The sequence below is a fragment of the Patella vulgata genome, chromosome 1 (genome assembly GCF_932274485.2).
Source record: "Patella vulgata chromosome 1, xgPatVulg1.2, whole genome shotgun sequence".
NCBI classification, from domain to species: Eukaryota; Metazoa; Mollusca; class Gastropoda; family Patellidae; genus Patella; species Patella vulgata.
In genome coordinates, this window is record NC_065879.2 from 46,801,030 (window position 1) to 46,818,671 (window position 17,642).

The 17,642-nt window shown below is 34.4% G+C and overlaps 1 protein-coding gene across 1 annotated transcript in view; it reads left to right on the plus strand.

Moving 5' to 3' along the window:
• The window catches only part of LOC126809864 (pappalysin-1-like), a 139,740-nt gene extending 132,637 nt beyond the window's left edge, over positions 1–7,103 (plus strand). Inside the window, exons 6-9 of the mRNA XM_050534705.2 lie at positions 5,082–5,263; positions 6,085–6,296; positions 6,495–6,773; positions 6,934–7,103. Of these exons, the coding sequence (XP_050390662.2) occupies positions 5,082–5,263; positions 6,085–6,296; positions 6,495–6,773; positions 6,934–6,989 (729 nt within the window). The 3' untranslated portion in view covers positions 6,990–7,103. The remainder of the gene's footprint in view (positions 1–5,081; positions 5,264–6,084; positions 6,297–6,494; positions 6,774–6,933) is intronic.
• Positions 7,104–17,642: the final 10,539 nt, after the last annotated feature.

The window sequence follows — 17,642 nt, forward strand, 5'->3', positions numbered from 1 at the left end:
CTTACAGGTAAATGTCATCCGTGTCAATTTCATCTGCACAAACAATCGATACAGGTGCAAAAAATTGTTTTTAATCTTTTCAAAACTGATCTGGGCCAGTTTAACGTCAAATTCGGATTATATGTTAATCCCATTTAGTCGTTGATCAGCAGTTATTGTTTTAATACAAGTATCGACCGTATCTTTATAGAACTACAACAATCTTAAGTATGTCTGATGGGTTGTTTTAATAAGCCGAGAATAAAGTGTTGTTTTAATCTCTTTATGGTAATTAGGAAGGGGTTTTTTTTGTGTTCAACTTCAATATGCAATGGAATATAGGAAAGGTAATATTGATTTTGATATTACTGCCTTTTATAAATTGGAAAACAAGAACTATATCAATTTTTGTTTGTGTTAGAAATATTGTACTATTAATTCTATTGCAAAGGTGCAAATACTAAACATAATCTTGTTGTTAAGCCTCATATTCTTTTGAAAGCCTTAAACGGGTTTAGCTCCGAGGGAGTTTAAGGGAGCGTAATCATGTTTAATAATACAACCCCTCAATGCCAGTATATTGCAAAACAGTGTAAAACATTAGATCAATAAAGTTTAACCTTTCTTTTAAAAAAAAACAAAAAAAAAACAACAACAACAACCCCCCCCCCCAAAAAAAAAACCCCAACAACACCGAGTACAATGTTTCAATAAAATACAGTTTGATATAAACTTGTCTAAATTTAGATATTTTCATATAATAGTAATTTTGAAATTGCATATTCAACTGTTCAACTTTAGAAATCGTGTTAATATATTTACATTCATATTAACTTTGTATAAATAATTATATAGTTATGGATTCTATTGGTTTACTGGTAAGTTTATGTTTTAGTGATTGCAATATTTTAATCCAGTATCGTTGATTAAATTGTTTTATCTGGAGATGTCATCCATACATTGTGTTTTAAAACATCAATTTAATGATTGTGTTGTTGATATAATAAATCCTATCATGATCTGAAGCTGATTGATGATTTGTGTTTACTGAACGAACTCACCAATCAGTACAGTTCAAAAATATTTTTTTGGAAAATCTTCTTAAAAAAATTTAATAAATATATCTTGTATCATCATGATTTTCATAAGCAGACCTGTGCGAAAATACGACTGCCATTTTACTATCATTCTTCGTAGAAACGTCGCTGAAATAAATCCTTCAAGTAACTTGTGTTCCATATCATTGTGTCATGTGTTATTCTCATTCAGTTACTAAATGCCACTGAAACAATTTAAATTTGTATGTATTCCTGCCGATCACTAGCTAACGATAATCCAACTGAACGTTTCCAATTGCTTGAGCATGGCGCGTAATAATATTAAATCCCTCACCGATAGAAACAAGTTATACTTTGTTATTATCATATAAATAACACGATATTTGTCGTTTATGGTTATAGATTAATAATAAAATTATTTTTTTATTCTATTCTTTGTCATAATGAAAATTCCACGTGAAACAAAGTTTCTTTTTCTATCCATTAAAGGATAATATGTTGGCCGAAATTTATTTGGTAAAATGACATTGTCTATATTACATGTCAAATATATACTGCTATCTACATAGAATATGTTAACCTATATAGACATGATGTCAATATCAACCATAATTCTATACCAGACTTTCTACAATCACATTATTCCCTGCTGAGATAGGAAGCCAAGGAATTTTACTCCCGTCTCCGACGAAAAAACTCGAGCGACTTGCTACTTTGCACCTTATTCACAACCACTCGATTTCATGTAGCTCGAGCGACGATAACATTCCTGCGTGGTAATTTGCAGATCCTTACCTAATCTTGTATTCACCGTTAATCACAACGACAGCATTATCACTGTATCTAGAACAAGAAAGACAAAAGTATTGTAGACGTATCCGAACATGCTACGCTTATAATAATCTGCTCCCACTGAGCTCGGTTACCGTTACGTATTTAATATTACGACATAATTACCACTGAACCCTTTGTTTGGGCATATTTCCGCGAAGCTAAGCCCAGTCGAATCGACTTTTTGAATGATGCCGATCAAAAAGTTAGTCACTCGGTTAAATAAAGATATGCTTTTTATAAGAGGATTTTGCTCAGAAAACTATTATTTTAATAAGTGGTTCGCAAAAAGGAAAGGTAAACCTGACACTTGGTTGCTGAAATCGACACGGTTTACATGAAATTAACATGTCCTAATCTGTCAGATTCACACAAGCTTTAAACCTGTTTATTCAAACCCTTACATATTGCACAGACTAGTCTATCTTGCTTTAATATTGATGTCTAATGTAAGCATGAATTGAACCATTTTTAGACTAATATTCCTTTCAGAGATTCTACTTTCACAAAATTGTAGTTAGCAAAGTGACCTGGAACTGTACTATAAGCATGGGTACATATTTAATATAAGCACGTATATTTTATGAAACACAAATCAAGCTATTACTGGAAAAATTACTCTATGTAAGTGTATATATGACGCATACATGGGTAATATTACTGTACGATGTTCATGAATTACATAAATTACATAAATAATCTCTATGAAAAGACACTATAACTGGTTTACCCATAACATTTCTGTTACAACGGATATTTAACGAAATTGAATCGGCATTACGAGTTAAATTATTATTCACATAAAATGTATTGAGACTCACAGATTAACCTTAACAAAAATTGATTCGGAAAAAATATGATCACGCGATAACAAAACGCACGGAACCCATTGATAACTATTTCTTCAGTAAAAGACTGTAGGCTATAGAGCTTACACCGTGGGAATATCATTTTCATATGGATAAAACTACCACGCGTAATCTTATACAATACACACTGTTCATATGAATACGGCTTTAATCCTTGCTAAAACACAAATTATGAAATACAACTTATCGAAATACCCATGTTTACATGCGGATTAGATTTTAAATATAGCCTTTAGGTGTGCGACCTGCATCGTCATTCTTAGCTTTATATATGAAACAGATAAAAACAGTCAAAATATCCAACAAACAGATTTGCAGATGTTAAATAAATGTTTGCTGTTCAGGCGAAGTTTAAGAATAAATATTAATATAAGAAAATACTAAATTCAACGCACAATTTTCCACGCATATTCATAGATGTTGTTGATTTCAGCGATGTCAATCAAGGATAGATTCCATGGCATAAAGTGTGGCTGATGAAAAGAAAACTCCGTTATTAAAATTCACCAAAGAAAACAATTAATGTTGTAAAAACTAACGGTACTGTCGTGATATGAAATCACTCTGATATATTTACACTGTTTACGCTTGTCAACTCACGCGTGTCGCGGCTCGTGCGCTAAGAAAATCAGCGGGGCGTGTCATTGGTCGGGTTTCCATTTCATTAGATCTGTCGACGAATCAGCGGGTGGTACTACCCAGGCTTATCTCTGATTGGCTATAGGCGCTCTGACAGATTGGAGAGCTTTATGATTTTATATAATTATTAGTGAACAGTTTTCAGCGAGGATCTGGGGATAAAAAGGCTAGAATCGAAATCGAACACCATCAAACGGCTCGTGCTTCTTCTACTATCAGTTACTTGGATAAGTTTTACTTACATCAAACATTCTAGTTATTTCTAACATTGGCGTATCATTAATATTTTTTAAGAAATGGCATCGAGTTCGGATTTTGAAGACGAGTCCTTTTCACCCGAATCAGCAGATCATTATGCTTTCAATATGACTTGCGTCAAGGTAAGTTACTTCTTTTTTAAAAATTTAATTTGAAAAAAAAAACCAAAACAATACACCCCTTCACAAGAATATGTGTGTATAATTTAGATGTTTATATGTTCAAATATTATTTCCAAATCAACATGCCACATTTTAACACTTCTTAAATTACGCGAATCTGTATTAAAATTCCATATTAAATAACGCCTCTATATATGGAAGTTAATAGATTAAAAGTACAGTAGAATGACTCTTATTGAAAGAGAAACAATTTGCAGCCGAGTTAACGGGAGCCACTCGCAGGAAGAATTGTCATTTCCGTATTTCCGTTTCGGCGACACACAACAAAATGCGATTGAATAGGGAACGACAGAAGTCGCCATGGGAGACGAAAAGAAGGTTGAAAATGCCGTGAGAGTTAAAACGAATTTTCTCAACATTACAGCGCTTCTATAGAAATTCCTTCTAAGTCTTTATTCACTTAAGACACATTTAATACGATTTTCTTGCGTTTTTGTCAAGAGAAAGGAAGTAATTTCGACTCTTACGGAAGCACTCTATCCAGATTCGACTAAGCGGAAGGCGGGTATACACTCTTTTAAGAAAACACGCGCGTAGGCCTAGCAAGCCCTTCTTGGCGGCACTTAGCGCCATTTCCCTTATGTGAGAAATGGACATATTCCCCTCGAATAAGTCTATTGGAATCGAACACCACACTATCTCATTTCCATTAAAGTTGACAATGTGAGATGTCGAGCACAGGAAATGCATTACTGCTATTTCTTTTGTTAAAATACTCACTTGCTTTTACTTTAAGTACATGTATAGGTTCTCTTGCGTTTCTTAACACTGTCCGTAAAAAGTACGCCCAGTATTAATCAAAATGTCACCTTATTATGTGACATTACATAATAAATATAACGTGTTCTTTTCATTGCAAATAATGCTTATTTTGTAAATATTTATATAAAATATATTCTGATAATTTCTCTATTCTGAAAGTTAAATTGTTATATATATATATATATATATATATATATATATATATATATATATATATATATATATATAACATGGATTAGAATTATTTACAAAATTTATATCCACATCGTATGTGAAATGAAATACAATATCATTTAATTTTATTACCGCGACCATACGGGAAAACTTAGAAAATGAGGAAATAATGTAATCTTTAGGGCGATGATTGGCACGTGTCGAATTGTGTGATTTATTTCCACAGGAGATTAAATAATATTTACATCTGTTTAGTAATAATAACAGTTGGAAATGCTATGGAACATAAATTTATTATTATTTTTTTTCATAACTTTTGTTTCTTTCAGACTGAAGGTGAACTTTGTTTTGGATGTGGTGGAGTAATACATGATCGTTACCTTTTGAAAGTAAATGGTTGTTCATTTCACGTGGAATGTTTACGGTGCAGTGTTTGTGAATGTGTACTGGAACGTCAATCATCGTGTTTCATTAAAGGAGATAATATTTATTGTCGTGTAGATTACACAAGGTAAATATATAGTTAATATTATTTTGAATGTGAAGGATATTAACCAAATTACGCGTTAATAAATGAGCAAAGCAATTCTTATAGTATGTCTATTTCACACGACGTTCGCACCCTTTGAATAAATGTTACGAATCCGTGACAGATTTTATTTGCATGAAGAATCCAAGAACTATTTTCATTCCACTGATTCTATTGTTTGGCTTTGATTCAATAAATTCTTGACAGATTACTTACAAATGTAATTCCTGATTGAAATTAACTTCAATTGACTTCTGTTGTTGTGCTATCTCACAAATGAGTTGTCGATGAATTCTGATGGCTCACATATCGACCACTTGTAATTAGGCGAGAGAATTGGTCGACGAGCAGACGTCATTTCCGAGCGGAGAAAGCGCGCTATAAAATTACACGCAGTCGTCTGTCATTTGAGTTTACACGGCCCCCAATTAGTAGAGACTGGGATAGTTCACGTGCGAAGAATAAAATTACAGTGTAAAATTTGAACAAAAGCTACGATCGAAGAATGTTTCAAGTGGAAATATGCTTTTGAGAGGACTTAATAGAAAGTGACAAGACGTGTGTTATTTAGCTATCAGCATGCGTAATGTTTATCGTCTCATCCATCAGATGAATGTTCTTGGATATAATACACGTGATCGCTCATTTCTAGGATTTATAACCAGATTAAGGCATATAATTACAATACGCGATATCAATATTCTATCTTAATATAATCTTTAATAATGTTGATATTGGAAGAAAAGAAGTTTAATGTACGCATAGCATAAACTTATAATATGTGTTTGGTTTTTTTTTCACAGAGAATATGGCGCCAAGTGTTCCAAATGCCAGAGACATATCCAGCCTAATGATTGGGTAAGAAGAGCACGTGATAATGTCTACCATCTCGCTTGTTTTGCTTGTGATAGTTGTAAAAGACAGTTGTCAACAGGGGAAGAATTCGCTCTACAAGACAACAGAGTTCTGTGTAAAACTCATTATATTGAAGTTCTAGAAGGCGGACCACATACAGGTAATTAATTCAAAATTTTAAATTCTATATTAAAATCTGCCCTACAGTTTTCAATAATATTTTACATTAATAGTTATTTCGTAACAAAACAAAATTCATTTGACAGGTTTAAAAAGGTAGAAGCGTTACAAAATCATTTAGTTAAATCTTCCTGTATCTCCGACTCTTAGTGAAATTATTCCTCCGTTATCATTTTAGATGCTGATACAATCCAAAAGCAGAAAGCAAAACGAGTTCGAACTACATTTTCTGAAGAACAAGTACAAGTACTCCAAGCTAATTTTAATATTGATAGTAACCCGGATGGACAGGATCTTGAGCGTATTGCTCAAATAACCGGACTCAGCAAACGTGTCACACAAGTCTGGTTTCAAAATTCCCGTGCTCGCCAAAAGAAATACCAGCAACAACAACAGAAGGGTGGTCATTCTTCCAGTCCTAAATCTCTTAACAGTTCCATAATGGCTGAAAGTCTGAGTGAGTATATTTATCGTAGTTGAAATCAATACATTTCTTAAACAAAAACTATTGTTAAATTTCTAAATATTTTCTACCCCACCATTTGGGTTTAAAAAAAAAAAATCCTTTATCATTATTAAAAATACATATTCATGAATTGTTATTTTTCTTCTTGCAGGCCCGGAATGGTCAAGTGGTGATGATTGTAACTCAACGAGTATGATGTTCGAATAAATAAAACTCCTATATAAAGACTAGAAGTGACGTGCCAACATTTGAAGGAATGATAATAATAGTGCATAAAAAGAATTGTGATATTAAAGGATCTGTTTGTTGTGAAATTCAATTTCAATTGTTTAAAAATACTATTTTACTTAATTTGTTTGTCTTGCACATTCATTTCTTTTTTTTTTTGTAAATTGTTCATTTATATTTTAATATATTTCAGACCCCTTTTATTAAGTACTATGTAAATATGGATTTGTAAATATATGAATTGAATTAATTTATAAAATATTGTATTTATAACTGTATCTAGTCAGAACAGAAGAAAACCACCATTGCAAGGACATATTATAATTTAGTGAAATAATCAAATTTAAAAAAAAAGGAGTGAAAACCAAAAGTCGAAAAAATATTGTCCTAGCATTTGGTAAATTTCTTGGGATGTTTGTTAATATTTGTCTAATATAATGACAATAAAATATTTCTAAACTTTAAATACTGTATTTATTTCCTGCCCCAACCATGTTAATAAAGGCCTTTCCGTTTACTGGTCACCGAAGCCAACTGTCAAGTGCATACCACTTTTAATTAATAAGTACACTACACCAAATAAATAATAGATCAACAAGGGCAAGAATTGTTGTAACTTAGAGAAAAGGATACCCGCTTCTGCAAATTTTAATAATTATGAGGAATTTCTAGATGTACATTCGTAAATGTTACCCGAGACTTGTTATTTTGATAAATATTGAATCATTAGAAACACATTTGAATTGTTCTGGTGTGATCTTTATCAAAGTTTTCAATTCTCTCAAGCTGTTGCATACACCCAAATAACATATAATAAAAAAAACAGTTATCATTCTGTTTCTATGAAACGTGTAAATTTGAGATTTTTATTGGTTTTGTATATGATGAAATTGAGTGTTATATTCGGGTTCGGGTATGCACCAGTGGTTAATCAAGGATTAATACGATTAGAATTTTAAGGATTTTTTTTCGTTAATTGTAAAAAGAAAGGCCAGTACCCAAAAACTTTATTGCCAAAATTATCGCCAAAAACAAAATTTAATCGCCACTTTCATAATTTTATCGCCACTTTCATAATTTTATCGCAAATTGCGAATTTGGCGACCGACAGTGTGAGCCCTGTGCACCACAAATTGCCTAATCAATATCCAGCGTGCGTTCGCTACTGCTCAAATAAGATCTCTCGCGCATAACATGTGTACATATTATTGCTCCTTCCTATAAACATGTAATTTGCCTTTTTGGAAACGCAATAAAAAAAAACCGTGTCTATATTATATACTTTTAAAAAAGGGGGGGGGGGCGAATGGTTAGCACGTGCGTGCTGTATCATACGGCCTGTCATTGAGTCAACTGGCGTGGTTTCGAATCCCCGGTTGTACGTGACAAGGAGTAGTTTCGCCTGTCCAACCTCGTGGGTTTTCTCCGGGTCCTCCGGTTTCCTCCCACTGCTAAAGACCCCTACGCGCATTAATGAAATAAAATTAAACCATATGTTAGTCCCGAAATGACCTAGTTTGTGTCGAGTGGACGTTAAACCCCATTTCTCTCTCTCTCTCTCTCTTAAAAAAAGTAGGGGATATTCAGAAACAATACAAAACTGCAGAAATACACTGCTGTTTTTATTAGAGGTAACCAGTGTACGTTAATAACAGGCCAATTGCCTACACATGAACATAAACAGTTCATATAGGCCACACATCACTTATGATTTCCCCATTGACTTCAATGTTTATTCTCGTCTCTTAGACCGGCTCTAACTTTTCCCCAAATTTTCGTTGGGTAGAACGCTTTCTACCACAGATGGAGCAACATGTGGCAACCTCTTGCCCAAAAGCACGTATGAGGTTCATCATGGAAAACTTGAGATACACAATCTGGAAGTAGAGACAAGTAAACATGCAATTTTTGACCCTACATTTCAAGCTAATCAACCTCTCAACTCTTGTATCCTTCCGCCTCAAAATCATGAATATTCACCAAAACCTGACAGATAATGTATTTTCAAACCCTTTTCTTCGATTTTACACCAAAAAGTAAACAAAAATCGCCATGCAAAAGGGTGAAAAAGTAAAAGGGGGAGAAAGACTAAAAATAACTTTCGCCCTACATTCATGGGTGACGGCGTAGAAATATTTGGTGAGCTGTGTCCATATGGGCAGCTTATCTGGCGGCCCCATTTCACTCGCAAAGAGATACACCGTCAAAAGTGAAAATAGACGTTTTTGATTTTTGTCTTAATAATGAGTAATTGCTCCACCAATCCTCAGACATTCAGCAATTCGTCGTGGCATGCTCCTAATCAACCGTCCAATCACGATTTGGGGTAATCTGACCCACTCCTCTTGCAGTGCCACGGCCAATTCTTTCAGTGTTGTCGGTTGACGTTGCCGTCGACGAACACGTCTACCCATCAAATTAAACGTAGCACACTAAAGCAAAGATACGCTAAACAGTAAATCTTATGCAAGAACCGATAGGAAAGCAAACATGGATAGATAAACCAGCACGCGGCAGTTTTCATCAACCCTTCCTTGAAGTGTCAAATTTGACAATGAACCCCTCCCACGTGTATGGGGCGATTGCGTGTCCCATGTGCAGCTCAGTGGTTCTGTTGGGGCGATAAGTTCTTCATCTGTGAACATACTCTCAAAGCATGTCAAGTGTCCATGACTATTTATCATATCACAACCTGCATAGGTATTTGCATTTCAATATCCCCTACTTTTTTGAAGAGTATATTTAGGTACACCTAAATATACACCTAAATTGTGAACTCTAGAGGACCCACAACCTTGATATACCAGATGTTTACACTATTTGCGTAGAGGGGCGGCCATTATGCCAAAAATTATGACCTCTATAGGGTCCACAAGCTAAAAACGCGATTTTTCTTTCAATCAGGGGCCATAATTCAGGAAGTTACTGTCCGATATGCGCGAATATCGAAGGGAACCGAGATCTTTGGGTTATAAACTTACATTTCAAGTTTCAAAAAAAATCGAATAAAAATTGTGACCTCTATAGGGTCCACAAGCTAAAAACGTGATTTTTCGTACAAACAGGGGCCATAATCCATGAAGTTTCGATCCGATATATGCCAATATCGAAAGCAGTCGAGATCTTTTGGAGATAAACCTATATTTCAAGTTTCATCAAAATCGGATAAGAATTGTGACCTGTAGAGTGTCCACAAACAATTGTGGACGGACGGACGTCCGGACGGACAGGAGCGACGACAATATACGTCCACATGAAAATGTGGGCGTATAAAAATCTGTTCGAATATATCACCGTTACACCCTAATGTTGGTTGAGTTCGAATTTTGTGAAAATCGGACGAAAACTGCCTGATAAAATGGCCGCCCCTCTACGCAAATAGTGTAAACATCTGGTATATCAAGGTTGTGGGTCCTCTAGAGGTCACAATTTTGATCCGATTTTGGTGAAACTTGAAATGCATGTTTATAACCAAAGGATCCTGGTTCCTTTCGATATTCGCAAATATCGGATCGTAACATCCTGCATTATGGGCCTTGATTTTACAAAACATCAAGTTTTTAGCTTGTGTTTCTTTAGAGGTCACAATTTTTATCTGATTTAAAAAAAAACCGCGTGAATATATAACCATTACCCATTTTGATAATCGCGCATATCCGAACGTAACTTCCTGGATTATGGACCCTGATTTAGCTTGCGGATTCTCTAGAGTTCACAATTTTTTTCCGATTTTAAAAACCGTTTATATATCACCATTCCACTACAATGAAGGTTGAATTCGAATTTCGGGAAAATTGAAATAAAAATGCAAAAAAAATATGGCCGCTCTTGGTACGCAAATTGTGTAAAGTATGTAATACGAAGGTTGTGGCCCTCTAGAGGTCACAATTTTTATCCGATTTTGATAAAACTTAAAACATATCTTTATATCCCAAAGATCTCACCCCCTTATGATATTTGCGCATTTTAGGTATAATTTTCTGGATTATTGCCCCTGATTGTACAAAAAATCGCTTTTCTTTTTAACTTGTTCTCTATTGATCTCTTGCAAATTGTGGACGTATCCTGCCTGGCATTTCAGACCACAACTTCTTGGATTATGGCCCCTGATTGTACAAAAATTCGTGGGTTTGTTTGTTTTTTGTTGTTTTTTTTATGGTTTTTTTAAGCTTGTTCTCTATCGATCTCTTGCAAAATGTTGGCATATCTTGCCTGACAGCCGCTGGTTATCCTATTTTGAAATATATGTTTATACCCCAACGATCTCTGTTACTTTCGATATTGGCATGTATCGGACCGCATTTTCACGGTTTAGCATGTGGACACTCTAGAGGTCACAATTTGTATCCGCTTTTAATGAAATTTCACATGTATGTTTATAACCAAAAGATCTCGATTCTTTTCATTATTGGCCGGATTGTGAAAATACACATATTGAAGATATATAATACACCAAAAACCTATATTTCAGTATATTACACACCTTTTTACGAAAATTTCCAGCCAAAATTAGCCTGCATTTTGAACTTGGCCCCCTAGCGGAATTAGCCATCACATTTAGGAGGAATACCCAAGCTCATTGGATTCAGCGGGTCGAATTCTATATAAAACCCATCTTCAATCGGGGAGAATCTGTCATATATTTTAAACCAGAGAAAATGCCTAATGGCGGCTATCTTGAATATTTTAATTTCCCGATTCTGAATATACATATATTGAAGATATATAATCTACAAAAAAAACATTAAGTTGACTACATTTCCACGTCAATGCTAAAAATGGGAGTTTAGCAACTGGTGCAGCCATTGAAGGGAGATAACTTCTTTTAATCATTTGGAAATGAAATGAAATGAAATGAAATGGGGTTTACATGTAATGTCCTACTGTTCTGCTCCTATACTGGGCTAATGAAGACGGGCATACGCCATACAATGTGCTTAATCATTTGGTCTCGGACTTTTAGTTCATTAAAGGGGGCCCTAAAGACGCCGTAATGCCGAAAGATCTTGGCACTAATGTAAAGGTTATTTAAATATAGATTATTCCATCCGAATATTTTTCGTTATTTGAGTCAATGGGGAAATCATTAGTGATCTGTGGCCTATATGAACTGTTTGTGTTCATGTGTAGGCAATTGGCCTGTTATTAACGTACACTGGTTACCTCTAATAAAAACAGCAGTGTATTTCCGCAGTTTTGTATTGTTTCTGAATATCCCCTACTTTTTTAAAGAGTATATAATATAGACACGGTTTTTTTTGAATGAAGTGAATGTATGAAAATAGTGTGAATTTTGTTTTTGCTGAAGTATGAATATCTAATTATAATATGTCTTTATGATAAATAAACTTATCATGGCATAAACGTTAAAACAATTTACCATATCACTGTGAGAGCTAGGGTCTAGGCCCACTAGTACTAGTCCTATAATGCCTATTATTTATTATACTATACTATATGTAACGATAGGTCTAACTTTTTAAATTTTAATACGGTAATGCCATTTTCTTTTCTATTTCATGATTCAACAATTCAACACTTGAATAGCGACAGTAGACCCTACCAGTGGTATTAAATTTATTGACTTGCTAGTTAAGAACTAAAGAAGTTTGGTGAAGATGGTGCTGTATTACTGTATATTACGTTCAGCTTGGCTTGAAACTTGAAAGTTTAATCTAGGACGGTACATTTCGGAATAAGAAACAGGTTTTACAAAATAGTAGTAGTAGTAGAATTGGCCTATCTTTGCCTCATAAAATTCTTCCTGTTGTAATATGTAGGAACTATGATATTAAACGGAACATTGCACATATTAAACTCTCTAAATGTGAAGACTCCAAATACACGCCTCCAATAAAAGACTTGGATGAAATTATCAGGCTCATAATAATGACAAAGATTTTTATGTAGATTTGATATGGCAATTTCAGTTTTGAAGAAATTAAGCATTTTCGCGATTTTTTACATTGCTAAAGGTGAAGGCAAGAATTAGAAAATGAAAACAAATACGTTTTGAATTGGCAACCCTTATTTACACCAATAGATAATATTAACTTTGAACAGGTTGTTGAATTTAAAAATATTCTCCAGAACAATACAGATTCTTTCAAACCAAATATTCCTGGTAATTATCAGTTGTCAGCGAGTGATTTAAAAACTTTGCTGTGTGATAGATGGCTAAGCGATTCAGTGATTGATAAATTTATTGAACTTCTTAAAGACTGTATATCTGACTCAGATTATGTTGGTTATTTAAATTCAATACATGATCTTCAAAATACAGGCTCAAGGCCGTATGCTAAGCATCCTAACATCACTAAGTTTGTTTTTGTTTCATGCTGGCGGTTCAGTCGCATGATGTTAGGGTGTTAAGTTTTTTACACACATGCAGATAGAGTGATAGGGTTATTTATTTTTGAATGACATATTTATTGTATTTTAAAGGTGTTTTGCCTCCGTCGAAGCTTTATTCGATAGCTAAAAACACTTTTGATTTATGGTTTCTATGTTATTCTTAATAGATATTGTTAGGGATCTTATGGTGGCGGTTCAGTCGCATGATCTTACAGTGTTAAGGTTTTTACACACACGCAGATAGGGCAATAGGGTTATTTATTTTTGAATGACATATCTGTTGTATTTTAAAGGTGTTTTCCCTCTGTCGAAGCTCAAGCCGATAGCTGAAAACGCTTTTGATTAATGGCTTCTATGATATTCTTAAATAGATATTGTTAAGGATCTCATACTGGCGATTCAGTCGCCTGATCTTACGGTGTTAAGGTTTTTACACACATGCAGATAGGGCAATAGGGTTATTTCCAGTATTTTTTTTATCTTGAGGTAAATCTTTTTATTAACAATTCTTGCCTTTGTAAATTTCCATGTCATTCAGTGGAGTGGCCAGATGGTTAATGCGTGCGCGTTGGATGGTCAGAAGGTCTGTCGTCATTGAGTCAAGTGAATGTAGGCGTGGATCCTACTTCTGACACCATGTTATGCTTCCTCATACTTGGTAAACTCATTAACGCTTATTAACGGATCACCTCCTAGTCTTTACAATTAGATGTTAGTTGAAGCGTGTCTGCCAGAGGTGTGAAATGTATGTACAAGATATGTAGACCCGTGCGCGCAAGCGAATAATTGCAATTGAAACAAAGTTGAACCATGTTAGTCCCAAAATGACCTAGATTGTGTCATGGATTTTAAACCCCATTTCTCTCTCTCTGTCATTCAAATTGTCATTGGAGTGCATTTCTAAGTTCACATTGTGATCTATGTAAAGTTTATGTAATTTGTAATAAGTTATAATGTGTAAATCTGTTTTAAGTTGATATATGTATTTTTTATATTTCTTTATTATTTTCAGACTACAGGAATCGAATGCTGCTCTTCAAAATGTGTTCAAGATATAGCTGAATTGTGATATTGTAATGGTCCCAGAACAAGATCATTTACTACTTCCATATCAAAAGTAGGCCAACGTGTATATACTTGATTGGTGGTTGTTACAAGTATAGGCTTCATTCAAGGGTCTGTGTTAATATAGACTAAATTGGTAGATATTAATATTATTAGCCTTTTGGCAAAGGTTAACTTGATGATGTTACAACGACAACAAGTCAAACAGCGAAGTCAACGATGTACAGTATAATATCGATGTCACAGTACCACTACCACGCTTAAGGCGAATAGAAACAAAAATTGCTTACTTTGATTGAAATGATGTCCACTCTTACTTTTAAATTAGTGTAGATATTCATATCAACAGTTAAATCAATAAAATGTAAATTGTATTTTCTCTTTATTAGTATCACATAGATCAAACGGAGTAATGTTATTTCACTCATGGCTCGTCAACTGTTATCGTTCGTAGAAGTGGGGAATACCGTTTTATGTACGAACTATGATATTGTGCAGAACAGACCTTAAAAAGGTCAAATTGTTATTGGTCACAAAGTTCATATGACACAATGGCAAGGCTTATAAATGTAAGACCCGCTATCTGCGCACAAAATTATTGACTCCCAGGATGGGCCCGAATGAGATGATTGTCACCCATTGTTAAATTAGAAAATGTGAACAATTTATACAGTCGATTTGGTTAATAACTGCAAAATGAGTCGCTATCTCCACCTGTTTTGTCTCCCAGTCATTTGTTAGCTCGTGGGAGCCACAGTGGCTAAGATGCTGGTTTGCTAGCCTGGTGGTCGCGTAATCGATCCCTGCATTGGCCAAGGAAGTCATCAGGATTTTTGGGTATGGTTTCCCCTTGTCAGTGGTAGGGTGACCCATGTACTCACAGAAATACAGTCCACCGCTGATAGTTCGAGACTACCACTGAAGCGTGCACATTCGCCGTGCCGAGACCAACTTTCTGACAGTATGATACTATAAATAGCCATGGCAAGTGCAATTCTCTACAAATCTATCAACTATTACAGCCGTAAAAAATTTATTGTTGACGATTTTGAATAGCAGTTAAATTAAGCTTCTTGGTTATTACAGCAGATTTAGAAATTACGTTCGTTTCATTTTTTAAATCGCTTTATCATTAACTGTACCGTTAAGAGCGGCATCTTTTGGTTTAGTACAAATAATATCTCTGAATCACTCGGGTTAGGCAGGAACATGATACTAGCAGTAGTTTCATTTTACTTTTACAAGCTTCTTAAAACGATTGTTGAGCTACCTAACGTGCTTATTTCTAAATTCAATTTCTTGTTCTAGCTTTCTGTTACGTTTCGTAAAAAAGTAGTCTTGATTATCCCGACCTGTCAATCAGACGTAGAATGGTCGATAGACTGGTTAAGCGAGACTAATTTCAAAACAAGGGCACGTAACCTATCTTTTACTCAAAAGTGTCTGGATGTTATGGACGACTCTTGGAACCAGTTTTCAGTCTATTATTTATACATGATTAATGGTCATAGCTTATTAAGTACATGATCGTTTATTTAGTGACTATAATTGTGTGAAACTGATTTGAGGCTTGGCATATATATAAATATTGTGGCGTAATTGTCGAGATATATGGAGATATTTATTTATGGTGGGTCACCCTATCAGTGGTGCAGGATAGTGAGCCTGACGAGGACAGCTGTCTAGTCCCATGCAAGCTTAATTTGACCCTGTGGTTTCTGATTGAGGGCAGATATTTGCCCTGAGCTGTCATAAGTCACAATAAGATTTTGGTTTAATAAATCGAGGATCTACATGTAATGGTATGTAGTCTTTTGACACTAATGTAATGGTAGCTATGGTCTTGCGCTCCTTTTGACTCAAATACGATGCAAGGCACTAAAATAGGGTGAGTTAAATCCCTTGGGTCAAAATCATGTTGACAATGAATTCCAGGCTTTACAATGTACATGTAAATCACTTATCTACCAATATCAAAATATGTTCAGTAAAGATAAATGATAAGTCGACAGATAATACATTTTTAATATTTACCCAAGGTTATTATTAGTAACATTCAATATTGCATATCTCGTCAATTCTCCTCCTGGTATATCACGAATATTTCCACAATGTTTTTACGTTCTGAGTATAAATCTGGTTATTGAACCCATCTTAATAGAAGAATAAGTCTTTTACATTAACCCCAACAACAAAATACACACCTACAAAGAAAATGAACAAAAATTAGTGAAGAGATAATTTAGCAAAGGGTCAATAAACAAATTTAACGATTATATAAGGTGTGGAAATGTTCTTTAACCCGGGAGCTCCGTATTTTTGTAATTACTCGCTTTTCGTTTTGGGGATTTGAACGAAACTCTATCTAATCTTCAAGATAGTAGTTGTGCATTGCCGGATTGGTTCAATTTATCGTATTTGAATTTTGGTGGAATTTGTGGGGGTTCAATTTTTTTCTACATTGAACCCCCACAAATTCCACCAAAATACAAATACGATAAACTAAACCAATCTGGCAATTTCATATTTTGTAAGAAAGGTAAAACATAATTATTTCTATGTCTTTTGCTCAATAGGTTGTCAACTCACTATTATACGATCATAGGTATAATTCTCACACTTAAAAATCATTCACCCCGGAAATAATAACATAATTTCCTCTCTTGTTTTTCTATTCCCCCCATGGAATAGCTATCTTCAAGCGTTTGAATTTAAAGTTGAAAATTATATTTTTGCCAATTTCTCAACTGCCAATAGTGAATTATGGGATTAATAGGATTATTCTTTAACAAGGTAGGACTGTTTATAGATACCATCTATTTTAAGGCTTTATTTTAATACATTTTAAAAATATAACTTAAAAATATGAAATTATCGCTATAGAACTGGGTTCATACACAAAAAGACATTGATAAAAAATAATGAATGGTCCTAATTTATATTCCTTATTTATATTCACCAGACAGCCAGAGAGGTTGAAATGGGGTTTAACGTCAACTTGACACAAACTAAGTCATTTAAGTACTAACATGGTTCAATTTTCTTTCAATAATTGACTTGCATGTAGGGGTTTTTAGCAGGGGGAGGAAACCATAGAAATCCCACGAGGTTGGACAAGCGACCCTACTCCTTGTCAAATACAAGCAGGTAATCAAGACCACTCCACTCCACTTGACTCAATGACAGACTTGTGATGCAACGCAACGTGTTGAC